Source organism: Aegilops tauschii, chromosome 5, assembly GCF_002575655.3.
Source record: "Aegilops tauschii subsp. strangulata cultivar AL8/78 chromosome 5, Aet v6.0, whole genome shotgun sequence".
NCBI lineage: Eukaryota > Viridiplantae > Streptophyta > Magnoliopsida > Poales > Poaceae > Aegilops > Aegilops tauschii.
The window spans coordinates 497902618-497930142 of NC_053039.3; the positions used below are offsets into that span (position 1 = coordinate 497902618).

At 45.9% G+C, this 27525-nt stretch overlaps 2 protein-coding genes and 2 long non-coding RNA genes across 9 annotated transcripts; 3 read left to right on the plus strand and 1 right to left on the minus strand.

The window, feature by feature from the left end:
- Positions 1 to 9484: 9484 nt before the first annotated feature.
- LOC109749683 (ethylene-responsive transcription factor ERF098-like) lies at positions 9485 to 9865 on the plus strand. Its single transcript, XM_020308632.1, has one exon. The coding sequence runs from the start codon at positions 9485 to 9487 to the stop codon at positions 9863 to 9865; it is 381 nt and encodes a 126-aa protein (XP_020164221.1).
- Positions 9866 to 10648: 783 nt separating this feature from the next.
- On the plus strand, positions 10649 to 18213 carry LOC109749682 (scarecrow-like protein 21). Of its 6 annotated transcripts, XM_073498247.1 has the most exons (15): positions 10649 to 10686; positions 11114 to 11231; positions 11900 to 12158; positions 12282 to 12510; positions 12608 to 12758; positions 12861 to 13206; positions 13278 to 13332; positions 13416 to 13888; positions 14495 to 14655; positions 14861 to 15055; positions 15749 to 15941; positions 16008 to 16121; positions 16267 to 16364; positions 16453 to 17716; positions 17823 to 18213. In XM_073498247.1, exons 2-14 carry the CDS (start codon positions 11115 to 11117, stop codon positions 17692 to 17694), a joined length of 3633 nt encoding a protein of 1210 aa, XP_073354348.1. In that variant the 5' UTR covers positions 10649 to 10686; position 11114; the 3' UTR covers positions 17695 to 17716; positions 17823 to 18213. The 6 variants fall into 6 exon arrangements, with proteins under 6 accessions (XP_073354348.1, XP_020164220.2, XP_045085156.1 ...); XM_020308631.4 differs by lacking the exon at positions 10649 to 10686 and having other exon boundaries at positions 10827 to 11231; XM_045229221.2 differs by lacking the exon at positions 10649 to 10686 and having other exon boundaries at positions 10827 to 11231; positions 16023 to 16121.
- Positions 18214 to 18231: 18 nt separating this feature from the next.
- LOC141022163 (uncharacterized) lies at positions 18232 to 18852 on the plus strand. The gene is made up of 2 exons (XR_012183197.1): positions 18232 to 18465; positions 18561 to 18852. It is a non-coding gene; the product is annotated as an uncharacterized lncRNA (long non-coding RNA).
- A 980-nt stretch (positions 18853 to 19832) lies between these two features.
- Positions 19833 to 26550, minus strand: LOC109749686 (uncharacterized). Its single transcript, XR_002229702.3, has 4 exons — positions 26466 to 26550; positions 20801 to 20968; positions 20617 to 20676; positions 19833 to 20474 (listed from the first exon to the last, which is right to left on the minus strand). It is a non-coding gene; the product is annotated as an uncharacterized lncRNA (long non-coding RNA).
- Between the last annotated feature and the right edge of the window lie 975 nt (positions 26551 to 27525).

Genomic DNA, 27525 nt, shown 5'->3' on the forward strand with positions numbered 1-27525 from the left:
TACACAGCATGGCATACATAATAGACCCTATGGCCGAGGCATAGGGGACGACACTCATCTTTTCTCTATCTTCTGTCGTGGTCGGGCATTGAGCCGTGCTCAATTGCACACCTTGCAATACAGGCAAGAACCCCTTCTTGGACTGATCCATATTGAACTTCTTCAATATCTTGTCAAGGTACGTACTTTGTGAAAGACCAATGAGGCGTCTTGATCTATCTCTATAGATCTTGATGCCTAATATATAAGCAGCTTCTCCAAGGTCCTTCGTTGAAAAACACTTGTTCAAGTAGGCCTTTATGCTTCCCAAGAATTCTATATCATTTCCCATCAACAGTATGTCATCCACATATAATATGAGAGATGCTACAGAGCTCCCACTCACTTTCTTGTAAACACAGGCTTCTCCATAAGTCTGTGTAAACCCAAACGCTTTGATCATCTCATCAAATCGAATGTTCCAACTCCGAGATGCTTGCACCAGCCCATAGATGGAGCGCTGGAGCTTGCATACCTTGTTAGCATTCTTAGGATCGACAAAACCTTCCGGCAGCATCATATACAATTCTTCCTTGAGAAAGCCGTTAAGGAATGCCGTTTTGACGTCCATTTGCCATATCTCATAATCATAGTATGCGGCAATTGCTAACATGATTCGGACGGACTTCAGCTTCGCTACGGGTGAGAAAGTCTCATCGTAGTCAACCCCTTGAACTTGTCGATAACCCTTAGCGACAAGTCGAGCTTTATAGATGGTAACATTACCATCCGCGTCTGTCTTCTTCTTAAAGATCCATTTATTTTCTATCGCTCGCCGATCATCGAGCAAGTCTGTCAAAGTCCACACTTTGTTTTCATACATGGATCCTATCTCGGATTGCATGGCTTCAAGCCATTTGTCGGAATCTGGGCCCGCCATTGCTTCTTCATAGTTCGAAGGTTCACCGTTGTCTAACAACAAGATTTCCAAGACAGGGTTACCGTACCACTCTGGCGCGGAACGTGTCCTTGTGGACCTACGAAGTTCAGTAGGAGCTTGATCCGAAGTACCTTGATCATCATCATCATTAACTTCCTCTCTAGTCGGTGCAGGCACCACAGGAACATCTTCCTGAGCTGCGCTACTTTCCGGTTCAAGAGGTAGTACTTCATCAAGTTCCACTTTCCTCCCACTTACTTCTTTCGAGAGAAACTCTTTCTCCAGAAAGGACCCGTTCTTGGCAACAAAGATCTTGCCTTCGGATCTGAGGTAGAAGGTATACCCAATGGTTTCCTTAGGGTATCCTATGAAGACGCATTTTTCCGACTTGGGTTCGAGCTTTTCAGGTTGAAGTTTCTTGACATAAGCATCGCATCCCCAAACTTTTAGAAACGACAGCTTAGGTTTCTTCCCAAACCATAATTCATACGGTGTCGTCTCAACGGATTTCGACGGAGCCCTATTTAAAGTGAATGCGGCAGTCTCTAAAGCATAGCCCCAAAATGAGAGCGGTAGATCGGTAAGAGACATCATAGATCGCACCATATCCAATAGAGTGCGATTATGACGTTCGGACACACCATTTCGCTAAGGTGTTCCAGGCGGCGTGAGTTGTGAAACTATTCCACATTTCCTTAAGTGTGTGCCAAATTCGTGACTCAAATATTCCCCTCCACGATCTCATCGTAAGAACTTTATTTTCCTGTCACGTTGATTCTCAACCTCACTCTGAAATTCCTTGAACTTTTCAAAGGTCTCAGACTTGTGTTTCATTAGGTAGACATACCCATATCTACTCAAGTCATCAGTGAGAGTGAGAACATAACAACAGCCACCGCGAGCCTCAACACTCATTGGACCGCACACATCAGTATGTATGATTTCCAATAAGTTGGTTGCTCGCTCCATTGTTCCGGAGAACGGAGTCTTGGTCATCTTACCCATGAGGCATGGTTCGCACGTGTCAAATGATTCGTAATCAAGAGACTCCAAAAGTCCATCTGCATGGAGCTTCTTCATGCGTTTGACACCAATGTGACCAAGACGGTAGTGCCACAAGTATGTGGGACTATCATTATCAACCTTACATCTTTTGGTATTCACACTATGAATATGTGTAACACTACGTTCGAGATTCATTAAGAATAAACCATTAACCAGCGGGGCATGACCATAAAACATATCTCTCATATAAATAGAACAACCATTATTCTCGGATTTAAATGAGTAGCCATCTCGAATTAAACGAGATCCTGATACAATGTTCATGCTCAAAGCTGGCACTAAATAACAATTATTGAGGTTTAAAACTAATCCTGTAGGTAAATGTAGAGGTAGCGTGCCGACGGCGATCACATCAACCTTGGAACCATTCCCGACGCGCATCGTCACCTCGTCCTTTTCCAGTCTCCGTTTATTCCGCAGCTCCTGCTTTGAGTTACAAATATGAGCAACCGCACCGGTATCAAATACCCAGGAGCTACTACGAGTGCTGGTAAGGTACACATCAATAACATGTATATCACATATACCTTTGGTGTTGCCGGCCTTCTTGTCCGCTAAGTACTTGGGGCAGTTCCGCTTCCAGTGACCACTTCCCTTGCAATAAAAGCACTCAGTCTCAGGCTTGGGTCCATTCTTTGGCTTCTTCCCGGCAACTGGCTTACCGGGCGCGACAACTCCCTTGCCGTCCTTCTTGAAGTTCTTCTTACCCTTGCCTTTCTTGAACTTAGTAGTTTTATTCACCATCAACACTTGATGTTCCTTTTTGATCTCCACCTCCGCTGATTTCAGCATTGAATATACCTTAGGAATGGTCTTTTCCATCCCCTACATATTGAAGTTCATCACAAAGCTCTTGTAGCTCGGTGGAAGCGACTGAAGGATTCTGTCAATGACCACGTCATCCGGGAGATTAACTCCCAGCTGAGTCAAGCGGTTGTGTAACCCAGACATTTTGAGTATGTGCTCACTGACAGAACTATTTTCCTCCATCTTACAACTGAAGAACTTGTCGGAGACTTCATATCTCTCGACCCGGGCATGAGCTTGGAAAACCATTTTCAGCTCTTCGAACATCTCATATGCTCCGTGTTGCTCAAAACGCTTTTGGAGCCCCGGTTCTAAGCTGTAAAGCATGCCGCACTGAACGAGGGAGTAATCATCAGCACGCTGCTGCCAAGCGTTCATAACGTCTTGGTTCTCTGGGATGGGTGCGTCACCTAGCGGTGCTTCTAGGACATAATCTTTTTTGGCAGCTATGAGGATGATCCTCAGCTTCCGGACCCAGTCCGTATAGTTGCTGCCATCATCTTTCAGCTTGGTTTTCTCTAGGAACGCGTTGAAGTTGAGGGCAACATTAGCGTGGGCCATTTGATCTACAAGACATATTGTAAAGATTTTAAACTAAGTTCATGATAATTAAGTTCATCTAATCAAATTATTCAATGAACTCCCACTCAGATAGACATCCCTCTAGTCATCTAAGTGAAACATGATCCGAGTCAACTAGGCCGTGTCCGATCATCACGTGAGACGGGCTAGTCAACATCGGTGAACATCTTCACGTTGATCGTATCTTCTATACGACTCATGCTCGACCTTTCGGTCTTCCGTGTTCCGAGGCCATGTCTGTACATGCTAGGCTCGTCAAGTCAACCTAAGTGTATTGCGTGTGTAAATCTGGCTTACACCCGTTGTATTCGAACGTTAGAATCTATCACACCCGATCATCACGTGGTGCTTCGAAACAACGAACCTTCGCAACAGTGCACAGTTAGGGGGAGCACTTTCTTGAAATTATTGCGAGGGATCATCTTATTTAAGCTACCGTCGTTCTAAGCAAATAAGATGTAAAACATGATAAACATCACATGCAATCAAATAGTGACATGATATGGCCAGTATCATATTGCTCCTTTGATCTCCATCTTCGGGGCGCCATGATCATCTTCGTCACCGGCATGACACCATGATCTCCATCCTCATGATCTCCATCATCGTGTCTTCATGAAGTTGTCGATTACATCTACTTCTATGGCTAACGTGTTTAGCAATAAAGTAAAGTAATTTACATGGCGTTATTCAATGGCACGCAGGTCATACAAAAAATAAAGACAACTCCTATGGCTCCTGCCGGTTGTCATACTCATCGACATGCAAGTCGTGATTCCTATTACAAGAATATGATCAATCTCATACATCACATATATTTCATTCATCACATCCTTTTGGCCATATCACATCACAAGGCATATGCTGCAAAAACAAGTTAGACGTCCTCTAATTGTTGTTGCATGTTTTTACGTGGCTTCTATAGGTTTCTAGCAAGAACGTTTCTTACCTACGTAAAACCACAACGTGATATGCCAACTTCTATTTACCCTTCATAAGGACCCTTTTCATCGAATCCGATCCGACTAAAGTGGGAGAGACAGACACCCGCTAGCCACCTTATGCAACTAGTGCATGTCAGTCGGTGGAACCTGTCTCACGTAAGCGTACGTGTAAGGTCGGTCCGGGCCGCTTCATCCCACGATGCCGCCGAAACAAGATAAGACTAGTAGTGGCAAGAAAATTGACAACATCTACGCCCACAACAAGTTTGTGTTCTACTCGTGCATAGAAACTACGCATAGACCTAGCTCATGATGCCACTGTTGGAGATCGTTGCAGAAATTAAAAAATTTCTACGCATCACCAAGAACAATCTATGGAGTCTTCTAGCAACGAGAGGGAAAAGAGTGCATCTACATACCCTTGTAGATCGCGAGCGGAAGCGTTCAAGTGAACGGGGTTGATGGAGTCGTACTCGTCGTGATCCAAATCACCGATGACCGAGCGCCGAACGGACGGCACCCCCGCGTTCAACACACGTACGGTTGGGGAAGACGTCTCCTCCTTCTTGATCCAGCAAGGGGAGGGAGAGGTTGATGGAGATCCAGCAGCACGACGGCGTGGTGGTGGAAGCAGCGGGGATCTCGGCAGGGCTTCGCCAAGCTCAGCGAGAGGGAGAGGTGTCACGGGAGGGAGAGGGAGGCGCCAGGGGCTTTGGGTGCTGCTCCCATGCGCCTCCCCACTATATATAGGGGTGGAGGGGGCTGGTTTCTTGCCCTCCAAGTCCATTGGGGCGTTGGCAAAGGTGGGGGAAAGAAATCCCATCATTTCCCTTCCCCACCGATTGTTATCCCCCCTTTTTAGGGATCTTGATCTTATCCCTTCGGGATATGATCTTATTCCTTCTAAGGTGAGATCTTGGTGCACCTTGACCAGGGGTGTGGGGCCTTGCCCCCACTACCCACGTTCATGTGGGTCCCCCCATGCAGGTGGGCCCCACTTCGGAACCTTCTAGAACCTTCCCGGTACAATACCGAAAAATCCCGAACATTTTCCGGTGGCCAAAATAGGACTTCCCATATATAAATCTTTACCTCCGGACAATTCCGGAACTCCTCGTGACGTCCGGGATCTCATCCAGGACTCCGAACAACTTTCGGTTAATCGCATACTAATATCTCTACAACTCTAGCGTCACCGAACCTTAAGTGTGTAGACCCTACGGGTTTGGGAGACATGCGGACATGACCGAGACGACTCTTCGGTCAATAACCAACAGCGGGATCTGGATACCCATGTTGGCTCCCACATGTTCCACGATGATCTCATCGGATGAATCACGATGTCGAAGATTCAATCAATCCCGTATACAATTCCCTTTGTCAATCGGTACGTTACTTGCCCGAGATTCGATCGTCGGTATCCCAATACCTTGTTCAATCTCGTTACCGGCAAGTCACTTTACTCGTACCGTAATGCATGATCCCGTGACCAAACACTTGGTCACATTGAGCTCATTATGATGATGCATTACCGAGTGGGCCCAGAGATACCTCTCCATCATACGGAGTGACAAATCCCAGTCTCGATTCGTGCCAACCCAACAGACACTTTCGGAGATACCCGTAGTGCACCTTTATAGCCACCCAGTTACGTTGTGACGTTTGGCACACCCAAAGCACTCCTATGGTATCCGGGAGTTGCACAATCTCATGGTCTAAGGAAATGATACTTGACATTTGGAAAAGCTCTAGCAAACGAACTACACGATCTTGTGCTATGCTTAGGATTGGTCTTGTCCATCACATCATTCTCCTAATGATGTGATCCCGTTATCAATGACATCCAATGTCCATAGTCAGGAAACCATGACTATCTGTTGATCAACGAGCTAGTCAACTAGAGGCTCACTAGGGACATGTTGTGGTCTATGTATTCACACATGTATTACGATTTCCGGATAACACAATTATAGCATGAACAATAGACAATTATCATGAACAAGGAAATATAATAATAACCATTTTATTATTGCCTCTAGGGCATATTTCCAACCGGCACGCCCCCTGCCTCATGCTCTCCTCGTTGATTCCCTGACGTGTACTCCAAGTCTCCTGGATTGCTTTCTTTCCAAAAATAATTCTCCCGAAGGTTTCATTCCGTTTGGACTCCGTTTGATATCCCTTTTCTTCGAAACACTGAAACAAGGGAAAAAACAGGAACTGGCACTGGGCTCTGTGTTAATAGGTTAGTCCCAAAAATAATATAAAAGTCTTTAATAAAGCCCATAAACATCCAAAACAGATAATATAATAGCATGAATACTTCATAAATTATAGATACGTTGGAGACGTATCAACGCGTATACACTCACCCCTATGAACGCACACACGCACACCCTATCCCTATGAGCACCTCCGGAAGACTGAGCCGGCATATCATCTTCAAATTTACGAACTTTTGAAATATATTCAGGTAAGGAGTCTCCCCCCCCCCCCCCCCGCGCTCCCGACCATTTAAAAAAAACCAGCAGCCTCAACTGAGCTACTCCTTCCTACCAACGCGCCTGCGCTCGCCGGCCTCCAAGAAGTTTTTTTTGATCTGGAACACCTAGCATTCCAATTACTTAGGACCAACCAAATCGGCGTTCACAGCACGACGTACATCGTCAGGGATATCTGAGTACCAAATATGTTGGCCACCGGTAGAACCCATTGAACCAAGAGAGGCCAGCACATGCGCTGGGAAGTTACAAGTCCTAGGGGAGTAGACAACATGATGATCTATGAAACCAGTATTAAGCTGGGACTTCGCTTCTCGAAACAAAACACCGAGAGGTCCACGATCGGCAGCTTCAGTAGCAATATTCTGCTGCAGGGCCAAGCAATCAGTCTCAAAAATAGTGCGGCCCATACCATGTTGCTCGGCCAGACGGACCGCGTGCAACAGTGCTTGGGCTTCAGCCTGCAGTTCGGAACTGAGATGGGTCAGTGGCCCTGAAGCGGCCAGCGCCACATCTTTTTTTTGAATGTTGGTAGTTGATCTACCAAATTCATTGATCAGAAGAAGGTGTTACAAGAGCCCCTCCAAAGGAGGAAAGCACAGCAAAAGGGCTAGTGCAAAAAGAAAAGAAACAAAAAAGATCCTGCCGGCACCACCACAAGCCCAAGCTCCTCCAGCAACCATGCACACCATCGGAATCCATCGTCGAGGTCTCCAAGATGACGCCTCCAAGGAGGAAATGATGTCGAGGACATCATCATCACCCGATCTGACTGAGCCAGATCTTAGGCTTTCGCCCGGAGACATCAGCCATGGGGTAGGAAGAGCAACAACCTCCACAACGATACCTCCAAGGAAGAAGACGACATTTGTAGATGCCGTTACCGTTGGCATCGACAGAATCAATGCAGGACTTTCATCCGGAGCCGAGTCTTCTATCAGCCAACCAGGGTCCGAGACCAACGAAGCGCCACTGGGCAGAGCAAGACCAAGCACACACTGCCAAACACAAACATTGTCACCGCCGCACGCAGAATCCTAGCGAGCTCACGCCACCCTGACCAGTCCACACCGCCGCACGCATGACCTGGGCGAACCAAGTCGATTTTGGCCGTCCTCTGCCTCCATGCGCAGATCTGGGCGAGAGATCGCACCGCAACGCACAGGAAAACAAATGCCAGACCAAAACAGACCGACCCGCGCCGCCGCGCGCCGGAACAGGGCGAAACCAAGCCAAAAGCAACGGGCCCGCACCGCCGCACGCAAGGACCGGACGTCCGTGTTGGATCTGGTTTGCTCGAGACTCGTCATGCACCAAACAGGCTTGACGGCGCCCCTGCTCCAGGAGCCGGACGTGAGCACGCTCGAAGGGAGGAGCCCACCAACCTCCACCGGCACCACCGCTACCACCTCCACCAACCAGACGCCGACGGGCGGCGAGCAACTGGCCGCAGGCCCACCGGAACCCAGATCAGGTCCGGCAACTGCGGGTCCCTCACAGCCCTAACGCGTAGCCTCCACACGCCGCGAACCCACCACGTCCTCCTGGCGCCTCTTGCCGCGCGGATCTCGCACCATCGTAGACCCAGGAGCCCCCAAGGCGGCCACCCAGCAGATCCGCGCTGGGGCGCCGTCCGCGCCCATCTTGCCGCCACAGAGCCTCTCGCCGCGCGGATCTCGCCCCACGGCGCGCCGGCCAGGGCCTCCTTGCGAGCACGCAGGCCTCGCGCCGCCATGGCCCTACCCCACGCCACCGTCGCAGCAGCCTCTCGCCGCGCGCCTTGCTAGCTGGCTGAACGAAAAGGGCCCCGCCGCCACCTTCCCTGGAGCCGACGCGGACTTCGCCGGCCGCTCCTCCGGTGGCGGCGAGCCGTGGGGGAGGAAGAAGGGGGGTTACGGGCGCTCGATCTAGGGTTTCCCCGTGTCGCCAGGAAGGACGACGCGGGGGCTGTTTTTTCTTGTTGACCCTAAACCGCTCATCAGAAGAACTGAAGTCCAGCGCCACATCTTCCTGAGCATCTTTTGCGATGACTCCCCAGCCCCCTGCCGTGACGAAACATCAAAAGCAGCATCAAAGTTTAGCTTAACGAAGTCCGAGGGAGGCGAGTCCATTTCTGCTGCACCGTTGCTTTACCATCCCTTTTCCGGCTCAAAAACTCACACCATTCAGCAGTAGTGTCAATACGGCCACCCCACTCGCCGGCCTCCAAGCAGCTTTTGCTAAAGAGGGAAAAGTTACGTATCCTCACTCCTTAATTCCACTGAACCATGCATACTTTGTAAATACGGCTACTAAGAGCAACTTCAACAGGCCGACCCAAACGGATGGCGTTTTTGTCCGCTTTTTATCCGTTTGGGTCGGCCGCCTGCCCGCCGTCTATCCTTTTTTAGTTTTGGGTCGGCAGTGCGTCCAACGGGCCGACCCATTTCATGACCGTGCGCGATTTAGATCATGCCAGCGGCCATGCCGTCGCCCTGGTTTTGGCGCTCCAGCGCGTGGGAAAGGTTCGCGCGCGGGGGAAAGCGGGCTAGCGCGCTGGTTTTCGCGCTCCAGCGCGTGGGAAAGGTTCGCGCGCGCCGCGGCCGACGCTCGTTATAAGAAGGCGCTCCCTCCACACTCTGCCCCGCTCGTTGTCCGTCACCCACTCGTCTCGCCTCTGCGCCACCATGTCGATCCGCCACCTGGGCGTTTCGGATTTTCGCGAAGTCCGCGAGCACCGCTCCGGCGCCTTCTCCTCCGAGATCTGGTTTCGCGAGAAACGTCTCATCCTCGGCACCTTCGACACCACAGAGGAGGCGGCCCGCGCGCACGACGCGGTGGCGTGGCGCCTCCTGAGGCCTCGTCGGGATATGAATTTTCCCGACGTGTCGAGCCAGCGGGCGCAGGATCTGGCGCCTCTCCCGCGGCTTTTCACCGACGAGGATCGTCGTGTCCACTGGAGGCGGCAGCGTCGCCTCGCCATCGCCGAGATGGATGTGGAAGCCATGGTGGTGTGGCGCGAACGCTTCCCGCAGGACATCGTTGACGAGCGCCAGTTCTACAAGTAAAGGAGGTTGGAGAGGGACGCGAGGAGGACGGAGCGAGCCGCCTATCGGGAGGACAAGCGTTCGCGGAAGCAGGCCGCTCAATTGAAACTGAAGCTACGAGAAACATCGGGTTGGGACTTTGAAGACGAGCAGCATGCTGACGCCTACATTCAGACGTCGGAGGAGGACATTACCGAGTCGGAGTCAGAAAGCGACGAGTAATGGTCTTTTCTTTTATCTGTGTACGCTAGAACTATCTATGTATCCATTTTATCGGAAAAACTGGCCGGCAGCGTCGGCAACGAAGCAGGCGGGCGAGGGTGTGCTGTTTGATGTGGAGAGGCCAATCCAATGTGCCACAGGCGCCAATCAAACGATCATATGACGGTGGACTAGCCGACGACTAGCATGACCCAATGAAATAAAGTAGCACGCAAAAGCTTTTGCGCGTTGTAGAGAAACAATACCATATTCGTTTATAGTACAATGACTGCCATCTTGACCGACTCTTTTGCCAAAAAGCAAATCTTGAGCAACTCACTCCCCAATTTTCTACCGAGTTCATCCGCTATATTCTGGTCGATCCCTTCCTTCCTGGATGTGATACTCGGCTACGATTCAGGGCGCGGCGTCACCAGTCTCTCCGGTCACCGCCGCCTCCGCCAGCAAGCAGCAGGCCTGGACGCCTTCGTGGACTCCAATCTTCTGCCGGCCAGCAGCACCACCGCCTCAAGCCCTCAACTGAGCTCCTCCTTCCTCCCCCAACGCCCCAACGCCCCCCCCCCCCCCCCCCCCCCCCCCGCCCGCCAGCCTCGAAGCAGCTTTTGCTAAAGAGGGAAAAGGTATTTTTGAAAGTCAATGCATTTTTGCTATCATCACAGCTCTGTGTTACTGTCGGGTCCGCACTCTGCAGTTGACAACATTTTGCTCTGTGTAAATTATCATGTACTTCCTCCTTTTCTAAATATAAGTCTTTTTAGAGATTTCAATAAAAACTACATATGGATGTATATACACTTATTTTAGAGTTTAGATTCACTCATTTTGCTCCGTATGTAGTCTGTATTGAAATCTCTAGAATACCTTATATTTAGGAACGGAGGGAGTAGATCGTTGCTGTATAAGCTGGATCTTATTTGTGCAAGTTCCATTCATCTATGCATATTTTTGGGAAGGCTCGATTTGCCTATTGTTAGAGGTCAATAAGGAGAAGGTGAGTTGCCCAACTGCTGAGGAGTCAAATATAACATTTCTTTCTTTCTGCAACAGCATGGACGATGCAGGTTCAGAGTCAACGGCTGTGCCCCTCGATTTATTACTACAAATCACAGATGGTTTCTCCGAGGAGCGGAAACTTGGTAGTGGTTCGTTTGGAGAGGTTTACTTGGTAAGATAATAGATTGTTTACATGGCTTCCTGACATCAACAATATCATACAACCATCGTCCTTAGTAGGTGTCGCATGAGTGCCTATGTGTGCATGAGTCTACAAGTTGTATACTCTATTTACATATAACCTTTAGGCCAGATTTAACCATAACAAAGATCAGCAAAGTCTGCATCAGGTTCAGTTGAGCACAAGGGATTTCGCCTATCGCTGATAAAATTATAACTAGAAGTTCCAGGCTTCAAGCTGCGTGAATAGCCCAGAAAAAAAATACTAAGTAACAGCAAACACAGAGGATTAACAAACCTCTTTTTACAACAGGACATAGGGCTGCAAAAGATATATCCCAATGACCACTTATGAACCTGGTTTCATTCAGAAGGATTTCCACTCGGTTTGTATCATCTCTGTCATCTCCAAGTCGGGCAACCCCCAGCAACATTGGACCCCGGGAGTAAACTTGCCGACCACCAGCCCCGTCAACTTTAGTGATCTAAACGCTCTTATATTTCTTTACAGAGGGAGTACTATATATATTTCTCTACTGGTCTTGTTAATGATGAACTCACGTACATTCATGTAGCAGTAAATGATTTGTGTTTCCACATTCAAGCATAGCATTTTCTACTTTACGAACAGTAAATTAAACCATGTGAAATGTTGTGCAGGGTGTGCATCCAGACGGGCAAAAGATTGCTGTGAAGAAGATCTATGATATGCCAGGAGTTGACGAGGAGCAATTTCAGAATGAGTTTAAGAACCTTGCAAGGCTGCAGCACCGAAATATTGTGCGGTTAGTTGGCTATTGCCACCATATTCAGGAAGTACCAGCAATGTATGAAGGAAAATTGGTTCTTGCGGAAAAGATACATAGGGCGCTCTGCTTGGAGTATATGTCTAATGGAAGCCTTGAAAAATATATTTCTGGTAAAGATGTTGTTCTCCTTATTTTACTTACCATATTAAGGTTTCTTTTTTCGAGACCATAGCATGTTAAGGTATCATCCTTAGAATTTACCTCTCGAGAATTCTCCTTATTTGGTGCTGCAGATGAATGTGATAAATATGATTGGCACACTGGCTACGGAATAATTAAGGGGATTTGCCAGGGTTTGAAATACCTCCACACTAAATTAAAGCCACCTATTTATCATTTGGATTTAAAGCCAGCCAACATATTGCTGGATGAGAACATGGTTCCCAGAATTGCAGATTTTGGGATATCAAGGCTGTTTGGAGATGAACGAACACGAGCTACAAAAAGTACTTTAGGGACACAGTAAGCATTCTTCATATGAACTGAAATTGGAGAAGGTAAATGTATTTTGGATTAGATCTGTAGTAATAGTAACATTTATATAACATGTGTGATGCAGAGGGTACTTACCGCCGGAATACATACGCAACTATTTAATCTCAAGTAAATTTGACATATTCAGCCTGGGTGTTGTAATCATAAAGATAATGGCAGGACGGGCGGGCTACTACAGAAGTGCTGAAATGTCTTCCCATGAATTCACTAATTTTGTAAGAGAACGTGTTGCCTTTATCAAGATAATGCGCATGTAATTCATAATAATACTTTTATTATTCTAATATATTACCATTTTTTGTGCTCTAAATCGGTAGGTACAGGAAAATTGGACAAATAGGCTACACGAAACATCGAGTCTGATGAAGGCATATTCCAAGCAAGTAAAAATATGTATTGAAATAGGTTTAAGTTGTGTGCAGGAGGATCGACACAAAAGGCCAACTGTAAAGAATATTGTTGACAGACTGAATGAGACAGAAACTGAGTGTACCTATGCATATAAGAAATTTGATGTGCAGGAGAACTCAGGGGGGCTCACCCCTGATTATTTCATGAACAATGGCCGCCCTGTCAGTGAAGTGCCTCTGAACAATGATGCAAGCCCTTCCAAACAAGCTAGAACGGCATGGCAATATCCTACAGACATGACTGCACAACAAGGTGAATTTGAATACTATGTTCCACCACTGATCTTGTTTGTTACATTTTTCTCAAAATTTAAGCTATTGCAGAACTTGGTGAACGACAAGCAGCTTCGCTTCCTGATGGAATTTATGAGCCTCCTAGGTATCTGGCATTATATTTTTCTGGCCGTACATGTTTTTCTTTTTCTTTTGGAACTGTCTCACTCATCTTATTTTAAAATTTAGGCAGATATCGGAAGGTTTTCCTGAATCTGGAGGCACCACTAGAGTCAAGCTGCGCTTTGTCGATGTTGAAGGACCAAAAGACCCCCTTTACACTGGTTGTCCAGTACAATGGCTGAATGGAGAAAATGCTAAGGTAGTGATATTTGAAAACGATAAGCAAATCACGCAGGGCAACCTTTCTAAATTAAAAATTGAGATTTTAGCAGTCCATGCTGATTTCTTTACCGAGCGAGGACAAGCGGACTTCACCAAAGAGGAATTCAACAAGCAGATACATATGTATAATGAGAATGAGTCAGTCTTAACAACTGTTAATTTAAAAAATGGCGAGGCCTGTATCGGCTCCTTTTTCTTTACGGAGAGCTACAGGAAAAAGTTAAGATTGACAGCAAGAGTTGAAAGACAGGATCTTGCGGTCAGAGTTCAAGAAGCAATTACTGATCCTTTTGTCATCAAAGACCACCGAAGCGCATGTGAGTATACGAGTATACGCTTTATCTATTCACGGCATCAATATTTTAATTATACTGCATTGGAAATTTTAATACAGTGGTGCAATCTGCTCATTCAATCAAACATTTATTGTTTGCCATTGTCAGCCGAGGAACATGCTCCTCCTCTAAGTGGCTGCCAAGATTATTTAAGTAAAAAAAGAGTTAAGCACGCATCATATCTTACATAAAGTTTTATGGCCTTATACATGCAGTGGCATTATTTATCTGGAAATATGAAGTCTTGGCACTAAATGTTCTGCTTTTGGAAGGGAATGACCTAGTTCTGTCACAAAATTGTATGAAGTACTGTGACTATTTGAGAATTGAGATTGCACTTTTCTTTGCTCAATACATATTTTATTTTGAGTTGTCCATTGCCTGCGGAATACCGAAAGAATGGGACCGTCTTAATTTTCTAATGTTTGTATATTAGGTCGTAGATCAGTAATATGCATGGTAAATCGATTTGCAGCTTATCATGTACATTAATCCTTTGCTGAATACTATTATCATCAGACACAATGGTATCCATAATGACCGATTCTATATATTGGCATAAGACATCCAACATTTGTTTACTTTCAGTAAATGGAAAGAGGTATCCTCCATCTAAAGAAGAAGCGGTACATCATTTGGAGAACATTTCTCTAAAGGGGAAGCGTTGCAATGACCTAGCTGATAAAAATATTACTACAGTGAAGCGCTTGATGCGTCATTATCACAGAGATAAATCTGGTCTCCAAAAGGTAAATGCACAGTTATAGACTTTTAAAAATGTAATGATGTTTCTACGGTCTTCAGTGTTTCAAATTACCTGCAATAGATATAATTAATACACCCAGTACCTCCTAGGACTTGTTTGGACTGCATAATGCTAAATGATCATGTGGACTATAATATCTGCTAGCACTTCATTATTTGCTGAGAAAACTCTTAACTTCTGGCAAATAGCTTACTGGCATGAAGGATGAGGACTGGAGTACCATGGTAACACATGCCACCACGTGTGATCCTGGGGTTGAGATCTATTCTTATGGAGTTGCTGAGGAAAATTGTGAACTCTTATTCAATGATTTTTATGATCTTGTCGGTGTGTTGACCAATGGAGATTATGTTCCTGTCAGTCACCTTGATCAGTTTCAGCAGGTATGCATGTGACGCTGTTCCATGTCCATCATAAATAGGCTGTTGATATACACTAAAGTAATAGTGTGCTGGCAATTAACTTGCAAATGTTGTCACGGTAACAAGGTAAATAGCAAAATTTTCTAGTGGAACTTTGAATACTTCAGTGTCACAATGAACAGCTATTGGCTAACCTATAACTGCGTTGCTGAACAAAAACAAGGTAAAATGATGTTAGAGAAGTGAGCCTAGCTTACTTGGTTGGGGGAGTGGAGTACAATCCCACCACCGGGGCTCAAGTACCTGAGGACATGAATTTTGGCTTGTATCCTATTTATACCGTCGGGGCCCCCATTACAGTTTTCCTTCCAAAAAGGTAAACTACTAATGTGGAGTTTATTATTTCCTATAAGCGTATGATAAAAACGTGTTGTTAAACCCCTTCAATCACAGTAGAATTCAACATAAGCGAGAGCTAGCGACAACCCCAGTGCACCTAAAGAAAACCCATAAAAAGACAAATTCATCATAAAAATAGCAGGGAAAATAGAAGCATTTTGCTGGACATTGCTATGACACTAAAATATTGCTTTTCGATGATGTAGAAGCTTTATAAAGTTATGATCATTAGATGCTTTGCTGCAGTCCAAATAAAAGCAAGCATGTTCTAGTACATTATGACGGTGATGACATAAAAGAAAGATTCTGTTACAGCTTAAAATGAAGAGCTGGAAAATGTCCGCATTCAAGAAACTTGAGGAGCGGGAAAAATCAGGGGTTCTTATTCCTGATTATTTGATGATGAATGGCTGCCCTGTCCGCACAGTGCCTCTGAACAATGATGCAGGTCCTTCCGTACAAGCTAAAAGGACATCGCAATATCCTAATGACATAGCTGCACAGCACGGTGAGCTTTAATACTGCGTTCCATCAATGATCTTCGTTGTTGTATGTTTCTCAAAATTTATTGCAGAATTTGGTGATTCAGAATTTGGTGATCGACATTCATTGATTGGGTTCTCACTGGCTGAAGTCCTGTCAAACAATGACGCTGGTGATTCGAAGCAAGAACAGACGGTGCATCAAGGTCAATATTAAACACCTGCCTAGTTTTGCATTACACATCCTCCTCCATACTGTAATTCTGTTTCATTGCAAGATTATTATTATTATTACTACTACTATTATTGTTGTTGTTGTTTCTGATAGTTTTGGGGATCAACTTGCTGTAGGACATGGTCAGCCCGATGCTTCTATAACACAGGCAAATATCTTAAATGATCAGGGATCACTTTCAGCACAGCCAACTCCGTTACACAATTTTCTACCAGTAAGTAAAGTTACCTACTGCTAAGGCACAACCAACAATGCCATCCTGCAATTTTTTCATGAACCACCTAATGTTTCCTGGATTCTAGGTTCCAGCGGATGAGATGATCACACGTGCAAGTCTAACTGATGAACAGACTGAATACTTCTCGACAACTGATGAACAGACTGAATACTTCTCGACAACTGATTCTCTTGGAATTAATACAGGAGATTTGAAGCAGGTGATCATAGCATGTGGTAAGGCTGCTGCAGGGAATGGTATATATGAGACAGAAGTACTGATATCTGAGCTACGTCAGCTGGTGTCTATCTCTGGAGATCCAATGCAACGCCTAGGAGCATGCATGTTGGAAGGCCTTGTTGCCAGATTTTCTTCCTCTGGAAGTAAGCTGTATAAATCCTTGAATTGCAAAGAACCTACAAGCCCCGAGCTCATGTCTTACATGCATCTCCTTTATGACATGTGCCCATTGTACAAGTTTGGTTACATGTCAGCCAATGGCGCCATAGCAGAGGCTGTCAAAGGCGAGAACTTCGTTCACATCATCGATTTCCAAATCGCACAGGGGAGCCAGTGGATAACTATCATTCAGGCTCTTGCAGCGAGGCCCGCGGGTCCACCATGCCTAAGAATCACTGGTATAGATGACTCAAACTCTGCTTATGCCCGAGGTGGTGGACTGGATATGGTTGGGACAAGATTGCATAGCATCTCTGCTTCGTGTGGCCTTCCCTTTGAGTTCAATGCTGTCCATGCTGCTAGCCATGAGGTTTATATTCAGCATCTTGACACAAGACCTGGGGAGGCTATTGTAGTGAATTTTGCCTATCAGCTGCACCATACTCCTGATGAAAGCGTGAGCGTGGAAAATCATCGGGACAGGATTATAAGAATGATCAAGAGTCTAGCCCCCAGGGTGGTGACTCTTGTTGAGCAGGAGTCGAATACAAACACAACTCCATTCTTCCAAAGATACTTGGAGACCCTCGACTACTACACGGCAGTGTTTGAGTCAATAGATGTTGCTCTCCCAAGGGATGACAAGACACGGATTAGCACGGAGCAGCACTGTCTTGCCAGGGATATCATCAGTTTAATCGCGTGTGAGGGTGCTGAAAGGGTTGAGAGGCATGAGGTGTTTGGAAAATGGAAGGCAAGGTTTGCAATGGCTGGATTTAGGCCATACCCGCTGTGTTCGCTGGTGAACAACACCATCAAAACACTGCTGGATGACTACCACCGTTGCTACAGGCTTGAGGAAAGGGACGGAGTCCTTTACCTTGGTTGGAAGAGTAGGATGTTGGTCGTGTCTTCTGCATGGCGCTGACATGTCCTGAGAAGACGCTCATGTATGTACACTGTTTTTATCGTTGATGAAACTTATTAATAATTCAGTGATTTGTGTTCCGTTGATCCATGATATTTCTATAGCCTGACTTCTTTCCCCAAATTCAGATGGAACGTGTGCTTATAATTAAGCGCTTTGCTGCTTGTCGGTTCAGTTGTCTGTCTACTCACTGGTCATCTTAATTCAGAGGAATCCGCACCAGGAGTTGCTGTAAAAATACCGCGACAGCCAACGTAGAAGAAGGCGTAGTGATTAAATAAATAAATATGTTTATAGCTAGGAATTTGGTGTGTTGTGGTTTGCTCCCGTTGTACTAGGATTGACATCTCTAATTAGGGGATGTTTAGAGATGATTAAAAGCTATGCAGGCACAAGACACGCCTGTTGCATGTGTCCTATTTTTCTAGATCATGTGGTACTTCTTTTCTGGCGGGTCAGAGATGCATGCATACATGCCTTCCAGATTTATGCAATATGCAATAATGCTTTAAACCTCTTCTGCTGCTTGCTGCCCTGAAATAATACTACAGTAGTGAATATTATAGCGTACTGATTCAGGAGAAAAGTCTAGGAAATATGTGATGAACCTGTGATATACAACTCTGGAGATCCAGCTCACACCCAAATATGTGCAATATGGAAGGCTCTCCAAGCTCATCTTCCGATGCTTCTTCAAGCCAGGAGGAGTGTATTTGAAAAACAAGGGTCTTTCGAAGAATTGCCAACAACCGTCTGCGCTTCTCATTTATGGTATGTGTGACACAGTTTAATTTAATTACAGTGAAGGATTATACAAGAAATATAATCGCTGAGATCATCAGTGTGTTAGTATGTTACCATGACAGCAACAGGAGCTGTGAGGAGCATATACCCAGCTGGAAGCAGTCATCAGAGCCTTGGCCAACACAAGGGGTATCTTCGGGTGGACACCAGGCGAAGATGGCTGTCTGTTCTGTTGGCGCTCGTATCGCGCGTCGATAAGACAACGAGAAGCCGACTTCGATTTGTTGCTGCTTGGCTTTCTCAACAAATCAGCCATTATGGTCTAAATTTTTAATGGCAAAATTATGTTTCTAGACCATGTAATAAGATGGCTGTGGAAAAGAAGAAGAAAAAGGCATGCATTGGTTGCCCCCCCCCCCCCCCCCCAAAAAAAAAACAGAGCATGAAGCAGCAGCTCCTCTGTTTCCGCTAGCTGCATCTGCATGCATGCTCTGTTTCGTCCCTGGTCCGAGAGCACTTCAGTCCATAAAGGCCATCCTAGGCATTGCCTTCTGAATTTATGGTTCTTTCTCGCCACAACCTTAACTGAATAATCTCCGTGCCTGAAAACACAAGCAACTTGTCAGCATGAGTTCATCTGAAATAATGATGCCTGCACATCCTTACTGCCTCTTTGAAACAAATACAGTACTCCCTCCATTTCAAAATATAGTGTTTCCTCTATTTTTGTGCTTCATCTTTGATTATAAATTTAACCAACGAGACCGACTGCGGCGGGAGTAAAAGTAATATAGCAGTGAATTCGTATTCAAAACAAGTTTTCAATTATATAATTTTTCTCCTGTCGTAGTGGGTCTCGTTGGTTAAATTTATGGCCAAAGTTGGACCTCAGGAAGCGCGGACGCACTATATTTTGGAATGAAGGGAGTACTCTATATTGTACTCCCTTACCGAAATTCTTGTGGAGGGCGCAGTGCATTTCACTTTTGCCAAAAAACTTGGCTTTTTAAATCTCGCGCTAATCGACCCCTCTCTCTTCTTCCTCCCTAGTCGCCCGCGTGCACTGCACGCATCAGCCACCGCCGGCAGTCAGCAGTAGGGCCCCAGACGGAGACGAAGGCCTACCTGCTCCTCGTCCCTGGTCGCGGCCCCGGACGCCTCCTCACGCCCGCCGCGGCCACCCACTCCGGTGCCGGAGTTGGGCAAGTCCCCAGCCGCCGCTGCTCCTTCCCCGCCATCTCGCGACAGATCGAGGGCCGCCGCCGCTGCTGTTCCTTCCCTGACGCTGCTCCTTCCCCGGCCGATCGAGGTGATTTCTCCTGCCACTGTTAATTGATTCCAGTATTTTCGGAAACAAATTGATTCTGGTGTTAAATACTGAGAAAGCCAAGCAATATTCCAAACAGTTTGTCTAATTCACCTCTGTAGATATTTTCTAAGGATCCCACATCTCAACTTCCACAAATAACACTGCAACAAAAAACAAAAAAAGTTGAGACAAAAAAATAAACCACAAACATAGTGGACATCAGGTTGACGTGACATAGTTATGTCACATCTAGATCCTAAACAGACTTCCGAATTCCTGCACATGTATTTTTTGAAGGGTCTGTCTAGGACACATTTATGTCACATCTAAGATGACGTCATCCCTTATTGCCCTCCCGATCGATGTGTTTGTTCTCTCGTCGATTGTTTGTCACCCTGCGCTTCCTCCCTCTGGGCCTCGTCATTTCGTTTGTCACTTCCAAGTCTGGGCTGCACCCATGAACCTCCCCCACCCCCCACTTTCCTGGGCCTGGGCGTTGTGTTTGTGGGCTTAGTTGTTAGTTTATTGTTCTTTTTTTTTGCGAATAGTTTGTTTGTTGTAAAGAAAAGGATTGTGAACAGATGTTGGCCTTGTGCCAGTCCAGGTCTGGGCACTTTTCTTGTCAAACAAGCTTGCCAAAAAAAGACAAGGGAAAAGTGGGCGTTCTTTTTCTTGCTCTTCCTTTATGCAAACATTCTGGGGTTGTTCCCATCTGAGCCCTTGACCTCTGATAATCAAGCAAAGACAAAGTTAAAATTAGTAACTCATCTCTATCAAACAAAAAAGTACTTGGCCTGATAACACAGTACTTATAAAAAAACGATGGCATGGTAGGTGAAAGATGTTAATTGAAATTAAAAAGAATTTACCTTTCTGCTTTGCTCCTTCAAAACATTCCTCCTCTGTTTCCTTTCATCACTCTTTTGCAGCTGCATAAAAAAAGAAAAAATAGTCTCTTATAGAACAGATTATATTCAAACAATATTGAACTTATGATAACAAAAATGAGGCACGAAAACACGAAAAAGATTGCTGCGGTGAAAAATGATTTACCATTTTTCTGATACCATCAAGCAACATGCTATCTGATGCATATGTTTTTTGTTAAATCAATGTTAGAGGCCTGAACTTTAGAAACATTGCCATGAAAAGTTTGGTCCAGGTCTTCATTGATGTTGTTGCTCTCTGAATTTTGATGGTTGGTATCTCTGCTTACATCCCCTATAAAAAGAAACAAGAATAGATAAACAAGAATTTTGAAGGATAGTCAAGTATCAACTGAGCACAAATAAATTGTTGTACTCTCAGTGCGCAAAACTCTATTTGTATCGATAGCTTAAACTACCCAGCCTAATCTAGTCTCATCTCAGGGCTATTTTCATTATCCAGCCATAATGCAACCTCTTGTGCATGTAAAAGAAACAAACAAAAAATTAAGAATAAGTGGATATTAGGAAAAAAACAATCTGGATTTGTTAAGAGAAAAGTGTGGCTACCAAAAACAAAAGTGCCCAACCGAAGAGCGACGCCAAGCGAAAAAGCACGAGGTCACTGGCAAAAACAAGACAAAAAAGCCCCTGTCGCATAAAAGTATGTGGTGGTGTGGCTGATTGCACTGACTGCCCCAGCATTCTTACCAAGTGGAGTTGACAGAAAAAATTATTACAGATATCAAACTGATACATGTCCCTTAAAATCTTAAGATGGCCAACCAAATAAAAGGGACCATGCAAAAAACACTGATGATGAACACCAAAAAAGAAACTGGAGCATACAAAAAAAAAATGCTTGTTCGTGGAAAGTCCACCAATAGTAGTTCACAAGCCTGAAACTAGCCTGTAGCCACAAAACCAAAGAATTATTCAAGCTCCACCGACATTAGTGCACCATGTGGAGAATAACGACGCAGCTTGGCAAGCATCGCTAACTAATGGAAGAACGCCCCCCAACTGGGCAAACCTATTGCTGGCAAAAACGTTTTGATCACAAGATATAGCAAAAGGAAAAAATTAAACTCTCTGTCTCCTTGGAGTAAGCGCTTGATTTCACCGATCAAAGCCGCCACAGGTGACATATTAGTACGATCTCTTGTATCATCGCCGTTGTAAAATGCTGAATCGTATTGTGACAAGCACATACGTAATTAGACAAACAACAAGCAGTTGTCCAAAAAGACTGAAGCATGTCCTGCAGGAGGAACCAGCCAATGGAAAAAAAAATTACATGTCTAGAATCAGAAATGAAAACAAGAAGAAAAAGTATATAGAATCCCCTAGAATAGGAATTGTGTGTCTGCCAGGGTTGAATGTCTGAATCACAACAAAATTCATTCTGGAAAAACAAAAGCGTGTGACAGACCACTGAGAATTTCAAACTGAAACCAAACTAAACCTAGAGAAAGCCATTTCAGACCAGGGGGGACTTACAGCCTCGATTAAGCAAAAAATCAACCTTAGATGAACACGAAAATCAGTATGAATAAACAAAATCAGTCTGTAAATGCAACTAGGGACCCTCGAAAAACACACATACTCCTAGTTGCGAGTCGATGGTCTACATGCAACTGGGGACTCTTGACAAACATACACACACCCTTAGTCGCAAGTCGGTGGTCGGCTTTTAACTGGGGGCCACGACAAAACACACACACCCTAGTTGCGAGTCAATGGTTGACATGCAACTGAAGACCCTTGACAAACAAAAACACACACACCCTAGTTGCGAGTCGGTGCTCAGCTTGCAACTGGGGGCTCTAAACAAACACACAGCACACCTAGTTGCGAGTCGATGGTTGACATGCAACTGGGGACCCTTGACAAAACACACACCCCTAGTTGCTAGTCGGTGGTCGGCTTGCAACTGGGGACCCTCAACAAACAAACACACACACACACACACCCTTAGTTGCGACTCGATGGTTGGCTTGCAAATGGGGGGCCATAACAAAACACACACACACCCTAGTTGCGAGTCGATGCTCGACTTGCACCTGGTGAGTCTCGACAAACACGCACAAACCCTTAGTTGCAACTGGGGACTCGACAAACACACACACACACCCTTAGTGGCGAGTCGATGGTGGGCTTCCAACCGGGGGGCCATGAGAAAACACACACACCCTAGTGGCGAGTCGATGGTTGACATGCAACTGGGGACCCTCAACAAACAAAAATACACACCCCCTAGTTGCGATTCGATGCTCGGCTTGCAAATACGGATTCTCGACAAACACACACACACCCTTAGTTGCGAGTCGATGGTCGGCTTGCAACCGGGGGCCCAAAAAACACCCCCTAGTTACGAGTCATTGGTCAACATGCAACTAGGGACCCTCACCAAAACAAAAACACACACCCCTAGTTGCGAGTCGATGGTCAGCTTGCAACTTGGGACTCTCAACAAACACACACACACATCCTTAGTTGCGAGTCGATGGTCATCTTGCAACTGGGGGCCACGACAAAACACACCCCCCCTAGTTGCGAGTTTGATGGTCGACTAGCAACTGGGGCCCCTCAACAAACACCCCCCTAGGGGCCCTCAACAAACACCCCCCTAGTTGCGAGTCGATGGTCGGCTTGCAACTGGGGACTCTTGACAGACACACACACACACCCTTAGTTTTGAATCGGTGGTCGGCTTGCAACTAGGGGCCACGACAAAACACACCCCCTAGTTGTGAGTCGATGGTCGACATGCAACTGGGGACCCTCAACAAACACACACGCACACACACCTAGTTGCGAGTCGATGCCCAGCTTGCAACTGGGGACTCTCGAAACACACACACGCACACACACACACACACACACCTTTAGTTGCGAGTCAATGGTCGGCTTGCAACTGGGGGCCACGAGAAAACACACACACACCCTAGTTGCGAGTCGATGGTCGACATGCAACTGGGGCCCTCGACACACACACACACCTACTTGCGAGTCGATGCTCAGCTTGCAACTGGGGACTCTCGACAAACACACACACACACCCTTAGTTGCGAGTCGATGCTCGGCTTGCAACTGGGGGCCACGAGAAAACACACACACACCTTAGTTGTGAGTCGATGGTCGACATGCAATTGGGGCCCTCGACACACACACACACACCTACTTGCGAGTCGATGCTCAGCTTGCAACTGGGGACTCTCGACAAACACACACACATAACCTTAGTTGCGTGTCGATGCTCGGCTTGCAACTGGAGACTCTCAACAAACACACACACACACACACACACACAAACACTTAGTTGCGAGTCGATGGTCGGCTTGCAACTAGGGGCCACGAGAAAACACACACACACCCTAGTTGCGAGTCGATGGTCGACATGCAATTGGGGCCCTCGACAAACACACACAAACCTAGTTGCGAGTCGATGCTCAGCTTGCAGCTGGGGACTCTCGACAAACACACACACACAACCTTAGTTGCGTGTCGATGCTCGGCTTGCAACTGGAGACTCTCAACAAACAGACACACACACACACACACACACACACACACACACACACACACACTCCGAGCTGCGAGTCGATGCTCAGCTTGCAATTGGGGACTCTCGACAAACACACAAACCCCCTAGTTGCGAGTCAATGGTTAACATGCAACTGGGATCACCACAAAACACACATAGACACACACACACACAAACACACACACACACACCCTAGTTGCGAGTCTGTGGTCGGCTTGCCACTGGGGACCCTCGACAAACACACACACACACACACACACCCTTAGTTGCGAGTCGATGGTCGGCTCAATTGGGGCTCTTCGACAAAAAAAAAACACACCCCTAGTTGCGAGTCAATGGTCGACATGCAACTGGGGGCACCGACAAACACGCACACTCCTAGTTGCGAGTCGATGGTGGACAAGCAACTAGGGACCCTCGACAAACACATACACCCTTAGTTGCGAGTTGATGGTCGACATGCAACTGGGGACCCTCGACAAACACGCACACACCCTTAGTTGTGAGTCAATGGTCTACATGCAACTGGGGACTCTTGACAAACACGCGCACACCCTTAGTTGCGAGTCGATGGTCGGCTTTTAACTGGGGGCCACTACAAAACACACACCCCCTAGTTGCGAGTCGATGGTTGACATGCAACTGAGGACCCTCGACAAACAAAAACAAACACCCCCCTAGTAGCGAGTCGATGCTCGGCTTGTAACTGGGGACTCTCGACAAATACACACACCCTTAGTTGTGAGTCGATGGTCGGCTTACAACCGGGGCCCCCGGAAAAACACACACACCCCTAGTTGCGAGTCACTGGTCGACATGGAACCGGGGACCCTCTACAAAACACACACCCCTAGTTGCGAGTCGATGGTTGACATGCAACTAGGGACCCTCGACAAAAACACACACAACCTTAGTTGAGAGTTGATGGTTGACTTACAAGTGGGCCCCCCAAGAAAACACACCCCTAGTTGCGAGTCGATGGTCAGCATGCAACTGGGGATCACAACAAACACACACACCCCCCTAGTTGCAAGTCGATGGTCAACATGCAACTGGGGCACCGACAAACATACACACCACCTAGTTGCGAGTCGATGGTTGGCTTGCAACCGAGGGCCCCGAGAAAACACACCCCTAGTTGCGAGTCGATGGTCGGTTTCCAACTAGGGACCCCAACAAACACACACAAACGAACTAGGGGGCGTACAAAAACAAACTAGGAGGTGTGTTCAGAGGTACTTAAGACTGCCTCCACTGTACACTTCATATCCTGCTCGGAAAGGAGTGGACGCCTAAAAATCTTATAGACTAAAAAACTTACAAAATAAGTTGAATCTGGAGTAGACTATACTGAAAGTTTAGGTTGCTATGATATAACTGAAACAAAGTTCATTTCAAAAAAGGTTTAGCACCAGTGAGTTTATCCACCCAGTTACCATCTGTTTCAGTTACCACATCACATAAATTTTCTCTAGTGCTCATAGATCAGAAAATACTCTTGCTAGATTTTGAAATCACATATCTTCAAACAAACAAGGATTTTAACAGAAAATCTGTAAAAATCGCACATGTATCTTCGTAAAAACAAAAGCTATACATTTGGGCCTGCTACTACTATACTTTCATTTTCCGAAGTTGTGCCGTATGCCACAACTTTTAAGAAATAAGAAAGACCTCACTTAGTCTGAAAAGTTTGAAGTATTCAGAAAAAAAATACACATGCTCCCGACAAACAGACACACACAAAAAAAAATTAGACATTACTGTCTGAAAAAAGAAGGATGTCAATGTATGCCATTGAAAATGTTGATCCACTCGTATTATGCCTCTTAAATTTCTGAGAAAAATGGCAGGCAAACTCTTGTCTCCTGTCTATATGCAGTATGTGCTACAACTAGAAAATCCCTAGATGTACAGACTCAAGATTACAAACTGCGGTGGTAGCTGCTACATTCAGATTACAAAACTGGGGTGCTAGCTGCTACATTCAGATTCACACACACAAAAAACTAGAAATCCCTAGATGTACAGACTCAAGACTACAGACTGGGATGCTAGCTGCTACAATCAGATTCACACACAAAAACAAATCTATAGCCATGGGCATGAACATAACCGTGTGGGATTGCTAGTTACTATTCACCGGCTGCATATATAGCAGCCCCCCCGGGTTCTTGATGTTCATCCCTCAAAACAAACAAACATCCCTAGATGCGAGGAAAAGGAAGAGGGGATGAACACTCACTCCGTCGGTTTCCCCTGCCACCTCTGTCGCCACAAGCCCACCGGATCAGGTCGTCTCTGTCTTGGAATCGAGTCAAAAGGAAAACAATGGTGGCAGAACAAAGGGATGAGGAGGGGAAAAGAGGCGTGGAGAGTGACGACTGGACTCCAGCAGCCTGGTTAGACTGTTCAGATTCTAAAGCAAGCCCAACAAACAAAAATCGAAGGCCGGCCCAAAAACAAAAAAACGAAGGCCGCTACGTTGTCTCCCTCTCGGCCCGACAGACAAGACAAGGCGACGCGGATGGAACGCGATGCGAGCGCATCACCTCGTGCGCGAAGAATAAAGCAGAGACAAATCGAACGGTAGAAACAATTAGATGTGACATCCTTAAATAACATCTAGATGTGAATTAGTCATTCTGTTTTTGAAAACAAATTGATTTCAGAGAAAATCAAGCAATATGCGGAATTCCTGTACATGTATTTTTTGGAAACAAATTGATTCCAGCGTTAATTACTGAGAAAATCAAGCCACTGTTAATTTATTCCAGTATTTTTGGACATGTGTGCAGCCAGCCATGAGCCAACCTACCTCTGCTTTCACGCCGGCCACAACAGCTTCCGTTTTAGCTGCTTCCTTGCAGATTTCAAGCTTTCCTTGCAAATATCTAGCCATGGCTTCAAATCGAACGTTGCAGTCTGGCAGTAATTTAGCATGGAAGACTGCAAGGGTTCGATTTGTCAAAATGGTTTATCCCTTGTGCAGACACTAGAGGAGATAAAGACTGCATTGGATATCCTTTCTAATCTACTCTGTCCGTTCCTAAATATTTGTTTTTCTAGAGATTTCAACAAATGACTACATACGAAGCAAAATGAGTGAATCTACACTCTAAAATATGTCTATATACATCCGTATGTGGTAGTCCATTTGAAATCTCTAAAAGGACAAATATTTAGGAACGGAGTGAGTACTATCTACTAATGTTCATAACACAATTTTGCCGAGATTTCGTAGCCTGACTGGGAGCAAAACTATTATAATAGGGAAACAAAAGGAAAATCAAATAGCACCACCG

What these genes read in the sequence shown, in the direction of transcription:
- LOC109749683 (XM_020308632.1), top strand. Translation starts at nt 9,485, where the DNA reads ATGTCGATCCGCCACCTGGGCGTTTCGGATTTTCGCGAAGTCCGCGAG.
- LOC109749682 (XM_073498247.1), top strand. Translation starts at nt 11,115, where the DNA reads ATGGACGATGCAGGTTCAGAGTCAACGGCTGTGCCCCTCGATTTATTA. An exon ending in CCCATGAATTCACTAATTTT is followed by an intron (nt 12,759 to 12,860) that starts GTAAGAGAACGT and finishes CTAAATCGGTAG; the next exon opens with GTACAGGAAAATTGGACAAA. An exon ending in AGAACAGACGGTGCATCAAG is followed by an intron (nt 16,122 to 16,266) that starts GTCAATATTAAA and finishes AACTTGCTGTAG; the next exon opens with GACATGGTCAGCCCGATGCT.